The 7,242-nt window shown below is 35.6% G+C and overlaps 1 protein-coding gene across 1 annotated transcript in view; it reads left to right on the forward strand.

The window, feature by feature from the left end:
- The first annotated feature begins 988 nt into the window (after positions 1–988).
- LOC107696888 (histone acetyltransferase KAT2B-like) overlaps positions 989–7,242 on the forward strand; it is a 14,673-nt gene continuing 8,419 nt past the window's right edge. Inside the window, exons 1-8 of the mRNA XM_016497457.1 lie at positions 989–1,429; positions 2,742–2,880; positions 3,230–3,375; positions 4,077–4,163; positions 4,585–4,766; positions 5,645–5,836; positions 5,919–6,016; positions 6,105–6,230. Of these exons, the coding sequence (XP_016352943.1) occupies positions 1,229–1,429; positions 2,742–2,880; positions 3,230–3,375; positions 4,077–4,163; positions 4,585–4,766; positions 5,645–5,836; positions 5,919–6,016; positions 6,105–6,230 (1,171 nt within the window). The 5' untranslated portion in view covers positions 989–1,228. The remainder of the gene's footprint in view (positions 1,430–2,741; positions 2,881–3,229; positions 3,376–4,076; positions 4,164–4,584; positions 4,767–5,644; positions 5,837–5,918; positions 6,017–6,104; positions 6,231–7,242) is intronic.

The raw sequence follows: 7,242 nt of genomic DNA on the forward strand, positions 1-7,242 counted from the left end.
CTTTTTTTTTTTTTTTTTTTAAGCATTCCCCCTTTGAGACTAAAAATGCAGTTACCTAAATATTACTGTTAATGTATCAAATAAATTTCTTATAAATGATATTGATAATATTGTGTGTTCAGAGGGCCAAATTAACTTCTAGTCTTTTCACTGAGTGGAATTCCCATTACAGTATGGATTCTTGTGTATTAGCATTTGTTTGTGATAATGACCCATAATAAGTAAATTGTACCTTGAGTCACAACACCTTATTTGTTTGCTCATAAAGGACTGATTGCTGATTTTATTCTATGACTGATTGCAGATAAGCTTCATTTTACAAAGTGTTTTCCTATTTTCTTATAGTCATACCTGTTTGTTTTATGATTACCTGTGTTTTAACATATTTAAATCCCATTGTTTTTGTGTTATTTATAAACTATATATAGTTTAAGTTTTAGTAATTTATGTGTTTTTGCCATTTTATTCGTTTATATATTTATACATAGTGTTCATTTTTATTTTAGTTGTAATTTTTAGTTTTAATTGGTTTTTAATTTAAAATTTCAGTTAGTTGCAAAGGCAAAAATTATATTTTTCATCAGATTTTCATCTAATTTTTATATTTTATTTTCAGGCTTTAATAGTTTTAGTTTTATCTAAGCCCCTAAGCGTGCAACTGCTGTTTAACCTGAAGTTAAACCCTTTTCATGTAACTTTTGGAGGGGTCTGCAAGTGTAAAGTATGTTTACTAAAGAGATGACATTAGGACTAGGCCCTGATTGTATCAAAAGCATGTTATTCGTGCAAGTGGCTTCACATTCAGATCACTGCTGATAAAAATACCTTAAACCAGCCTAAGATGGCCTGGACTTTTTTTAGCAGGTCAGATTGGGAGGCCAGCTTCCAGACCAGTTAAACCAGCTTGTTCAGGATGGTAGACCAATGTTTAGCAGGACTATTGTCAAAACAGTTATTTTCGAAGCAATAATGTCTCTACAAACCATGTCTAACGCTTTTAATGTATTTGGCCTTGAAAGGTTCGTTTAGAAACGACATATTTGTATCATTCTCCGAATCATAACGGGATATTAATTTGTGCCTCCCCTAGCGGAGACAAGGCGGATTTACAATGTCAAATAAAAAAGCAGGGATGAACGCCATGTCTGATCCCGCTGTTGAGGGGTAGAGAGAGCGAATACATCGGGCGGACTTCGAGGATTCGAGTCGCAGCGCGGAAGCAGGCTCGATGTCGGAGAGCGCGGGGATTCCTCAGGGCTCCCCGGCGGTGGGTGCAGCGGGCTCGGCTGCGACTGCGCCAGGGGTCGGTGGAACCGAGTGTTCGGGCGCTGCTGTCGGTTCTGCACGTATCGCCGTCAAGAAGGCGCAGCTCCGCTCCTCCCCGCGTCCGAAGAAACTGGAGAAACTCGGTGTATATTCCTCGTGCAAGGTACAATAGAGATGTAAAAACATTGTTTACGTCTACAGTGCAAAGGAAAGACTCGCTTTTATTTGTTAGCTGATAGCTGAAACTAGCGGTTACCTTACTTTACCCACTCTTGAATTTGCAAGCACAGCACAAAAAGACATGGCTTTGTCTGTCATTCTTCTAAACTGCGAATGTGTTTTTTTTTCGTGCTTTAGCCACTTAAATGAATGCACAGCAAAAATATATTAATGAACTCGTCATTTCCGTGATCCGCAGAGATAATACCGCTGTGTTTGCCAATAGTGGGCAAGATGACGTGAACATTGGGTGCGCTTGGCGGGTTGTTAATTAATTTTTTCTTTTAGCAATGAATGCATATTTTTAAATTGTATTTTGCCAAGTCAGACAAAAGTTTCGTGGTGCTTTGGTGCGATAGTTCTGCCGGAACGGGAGACACAATCTGAAGTTGATTGCTCAAGAGGAGAGAGTCTTTGTTTTGACAGGATGACAGCTGCTAAAGGGACGTAGTTTGTTGCCGGGGGCGGAGTCTGTTGCTGGGGGGCGTTGTCTGCTCGTTGTTGACAGATCAGGCACACGAAACATATTGGAGGCCCTCAAATGTTGAAATATTTAAATAAATCGGGAAATACTTAAAGGGGTCATATGATGCGATTTCAATTCTTTGGAGTGTTACAAGCTCTTGGTGCATAAAGAAGATCTGTAAAGTTGCAAAGACTAAAGTCTCAAATCCAAAGAGATATTCTTTATAAAAGTTAAGAGTCAACCACGCCTACCTAAAACGGCCGTTCTTTTTAGCAACATCATATGACCCCTTTAATTGAATTAATTAAACTATTTTTATTTAAAATTATTAAAGAACCAAAAAGTACATTGTATTTCATTATAGCTTTATTTTTGACTTGATTTATTTTCATTCTATTTCAATTTGTTTTTTATTTCAGCAAGAAGGTTGTGTCTCTTAATTTTCGATTTTAGAGTTACACTCCGCAATAGTGGGCATCACTTTCAAACTTGAGTGTGTTTAGACATGTTTCAACATTTATTTAATGATTTATTTTTCTAGTAAGTTTAAGTAATTTTGGCCCTTCATAGAGTCCATCAGCATAAATGAAGCAAGGCTAAATAGTCCTGGAAATCAGGAATTTTCTATGGACTTAATTCAATTTTTGATTCATGAATAAAATAGTAATAAATAATGTATACAAGAGTCTAATGGTTTCTGTGCAGTACTTTAATATAGTGTATGAACATATTCCTAAAGTAGTCATTTTACTGTCTTATTTTGTGGCTGATCTTTTTCATTCTCATACAGGCTGAAGGAGCTTGTAAGTGTAATGGCTGGAAGAGTCAAAACCCACCTCCAACTCCGCCCCCTCCAACCCCGCCCAGGGCTGAGCAGCCAATTGTTGTTAACTTAATGGAGCCCTGCAGAAGCTGCAGCCACGCCCTCGGTAATGACTGTTTGTGTAATAGTAGAGCACAACAGCAGAGTTCAGGAAGATGAAATCCCATTCTTGTTATCCATAGAGAAATGAATGTTTAGTGTTATAATATATAAACCTGTCAAGAAAGGCCTACAATGAGTCAGGCTTGTTAAGTGATAGTCTATTCACTCAAACAACTTAAACTACATATTTGAATATTTTGCGGTAAACTTTAAGTATATGGTGTTTTTTTTTAATATTTGAAATCAGTTACTTACAGTCAGCAGTTTTATATTGTACTGTTTATGCTTCAGCTATGTCAATGGCAATGCTTCTTACTAAGTCACAATTTTATTCTTTTGTGATTACTGGCCAGCTGACCATGTGACACACCTGGAGAATGTGTCGGAGGAGGAGATGAACAGACTGCTTGGAATTGTGCTGGATGTGGAGTACTTGTACACATGTGTCCATAAAGAAGAGGATCCTGACACTAAACAAGTTTACTTTTCTCTCTTCAAAGTGAGTTCTGTTGTTGCACATTGTGAAGTGGTGGTTACATGCGCTCCAGTGTGTGAAATATAAAAAATATCGTTCACTGAATGAAATAGTGATTATTCTGTTTATGTATTACAAGTCATGTAATTAGCAAAACTCTGGGGTCAGTAAAATTTGCAATGTTTTTGAAATAAGTCTCTTATGCTCACCAAGGTTGCATTTATTTGATCAAAAATACAGTAAAGGGATTAATATTGTGAAATATTATTACAATTTTAAATAAGTGTTTTTTTATTTTAATGTATTTTAAATATAATTTATTCCTGTGATGGCAAAGCTGAATTTTCAGCAGCCAATAATTAAGCCTTCAGTTTAACATGAGATTTCATGTTGATTTGGTGCTCAAGAAACAATTAAAAACAGTTGTGCTGGAAACCATGATACATTTTGATACAGGATTCTTTGAGGAATAGATAGTTCAAAAGAACAACATATATTTGAAATAGATAGCTTTTGTAACATTATAAATGTCTTTACTGCCACTTTTGATCACTTTTTAATGCATCCTTGAGTTGCTGAATAAAAGGATTAATTTCTTAAAAAAAAACTGACCTGAAATTTTTGAACGGTAGCGTATATTAATATGTATTTACATTCTGATGTGTTTAATCTGTTTGCGACTATTTGTCAATCTTACCTACCTGTATTTGTTGAAAATGTCTTAGTTGCTACGGAAATGCATCCTGCAGATGGGAAGGCCTGTGGTAGAAGCTCTGGAAAGCCCACCTTTTGAAAAACCAAGCATTGAACAGGTAGCTGCTTAAATTGCGAGGCTGTAATCTCCATAGGTAATGAATAATGGACGATCAGTATGCATTTCATCAACGTCTCATTCTTCAACATTTATTAAACCCCTCAGTCTGGAATATTTGGTAACAATATTTGGTCAACTTTTTCTTCACATCACATTTAAACATTATGTCAGTATCAGGAAGTGTAAAAGTGCAAATAAAGATAAATCTCCTATAAGGTCAATAGTGGCTTTATTCTGAAACGGGGCATTTTGTGGAACCGCTGATGTTTTAAACAACATTGTTTTCTTGGTTTGTATATAGACAGTGTACTTTGCTTGTGATGCACGAATCAGAGAGATACCAAACAACCCTACACACATTCCTGACATCCTTGTAGCTGGTGTCACTCATACATTTTTTTCGTGTGTTGTTGTTGCAGGGTGTGAACAACTTTGTGCAGTACAAGTTTAGCCACCTACCGTCAAAAGAGAGGCAAACCATTGTGGAGCTCGCAAAGATGTTCCTCAACCAGATCAACTACTGGCAGCTAGAGACGCCCTCACAAAGGAGGCAAAGAGCACCTGATGATGATGTGGCTGGTTATAAAGTAAATTACACCAGGTGAATGCTAGTTTAGTTGAGTTTAGGGGCACCTAAGAGAGGGGTGGGTCTCATTTTCCATAGAGGAGCAAAAATTAAATTTTTTTCTCTTCTGTTTTGCACATTATTGTCATTTAAAGATAACGTGAAATAACAATTGGCTTTGTTTATTTTCCTAAAGTGCCAATATTATGCACATTTACAAGCCTTAATTTTATTTTTGGGGTCTGCTAGAAAACATTTACATGATTTAAAGTTCAAAAAACACATTATTTCTCTCATATTGTACATTTCTTCAGCACCTCTTTCCACCTTCTTCCTGAAATTCTCTTATTTTCTTCATTTAAAGCCTGACTTTCTGAAAAGCCCAGTTTAAGGTCCTGAGCCTTCATGAGCATCTATAGATAGTATTAAATCTATATTAATTATGACTTCTTTATTGAAAGTCCATACAAAGTTTTTTGCCTTCGCAACAAGAATTTTTTTTCTCCTCAGCATAGCGAAATCATCAACTATTCTTTGTGGGCGGGCTGAAGTAGCCAGTAGGCGGGTATTATGCAAATATGTAACATAGTGATGTAGCAAAGTCTTTGTAATCGACCTTACTCAGGGTTGTGCCATATTTAATTTTTGACTGGAATAAAAACGAGGCTGTGAGGAATAGAAGTACAGTGTTCAATGGATTGTACAGTTGTTAAACAAAATACAGATGGTTAAATTGACAAAACGTCTTTTTGAAAATACTTTCAGGGGACAAAAACTCCATAAAATAGTTTTGAAAGTTCTAGGACCTTTGATCTAGGACCTTTATACAGTGCATGTCATTGTAAAGACCAGACCATAAGTCTATCCCTCCATTTAATACATATTTCTGGTCTTCTTGTGTGTTTGTGTTGCAGGTGGCTGTGTTATTGTAATGTGCCCCAGTTCTGTGACAGTCTCCCTCAGTATGAGGCCACACAGATTTTCGGCCGCACTTTTCTACGCTCTGTGTTCACTGTTATGAGGAAACAGCTGCTGGAACAGGCCCGGCAGGAGAAAGACAAACTACCACCTGAGAAACGCACACTCATTCTTACACATTTCCCCAAGTAAGCACGCAGTGCAACCACATAGACAGAACTTTCCACAAATAACAGGTCCATTATGTGAATATGTGTGTGTTGTGCGCAGGTTTTTGTCTATGCTGGAAGAAGAGGTTTATAGTCATAATTCGCCTATCTGGAGTGAAGACTTCATGGTTCGTTTATCAGGTGGACAGATTCCCACAGGTGATTAGCAATGTTAGAGTTAATTTTATTCAGTTGTATGCATCACATGGCTATGTAAACAGACTTTTCTCCTCTCTGATTGGTGCAGTGATCAGCGCTCCACCCGTGACCCACCCCATGTACTACAGCAGTAGTCCCGCCCCAGTGGAGCTGGTTGGAGGAGGCAGTGTGAGCCCGGCCCGGAAAACAGCATCCACTTTGGAGCCCAATTCAGGTATCAACTTATTTAATGACATTTTATTCAGTACCTTCGTCATTTATGTAGTCTTAATGATGAATCTAAATAATTGTTCAAAAGTTTGGGGTCAGTAAAGTTGTGTGTGTGTTTTTTTTTTTTTTTTTTTTTTTAAAAAATAATATTTTTTTTCCAGCATATATTATATTATATTATATTATATTATATTATATACACTACTGTTCAGAATTTTTTTTTTTTAAGAAATAATACTTTTATTCAGCAAGGATGTATTAAATTGATCAAAAGTGACAGTAAATACTTGCACAAAAGCAGCATATAAAATCGGCATATAAAATATGATTTTATATCGGTATATAAAAATGATTTCTGAAGGATCAAGTGGAATAATGGCTGCTGAAATTTCAGTATTGGCATCATAGAAAAATTGTAATTTTAAAATGTATTAAAATAGAAAATAATTATTTTAAATTGTAATAATATTTCACAATATTACAGTTTTTACTGTATTTATTAACTTAAAGTACCCCCTGAGATTTTAAGTTAATATTACAATCATTTAACTTAAATGTAATGTGCAGTTTATTGATGAAGAAGACATGCATGTAAACTTATAAAATTAAATAACAAAATGTGAGGGTTTTATTTTTAAAGAAATGTAAAAATTATTATTATTTATAATTATACAGTTATAATTTATAATATTTACTGGGGATGCACCGATACCACTTTTTCCAGTACTCGCCCGATACCGATACTTTTATTTTTTTGTACTTGCCGATATCGAGTACCGATACCAATATTTTTATTGCATTTGTACATTTTTTAAATATTGGGTACAGAAACCAAAAGAGTATGTATAATGTTAGTTGATATGACAAGTTAAACTGTGTCAGAACAAATTCAGCTTGATAATGTTAGATAACTTTGATAGAAAGGTATGAAAGGTATGACAATCAACCAAAAATTAGACAGCTGTTAGTATGACAGTATTTACACAACCATGAATACTTTGTCGGGCAACCTTTAG

This window comes from Sinocyclocheilus anshuiensis, unplaced genomic scaffold (assembly GCF_001515605.1).
Source record: "Sinocyclocheilus anshuiensis isolate Anshui unplaced genomic scaffold, SAMN03320099.WGS_v1.1 scaffold1038, whole genome shotgun sequence".
Lineage (NCBI taxonomy): Eukaryota > Metazoa > Chordata > Actinopteri > Cypriniformes > Cyprinidae > Sinocyclocheilus > Sinocyclocheilus anshuiensis.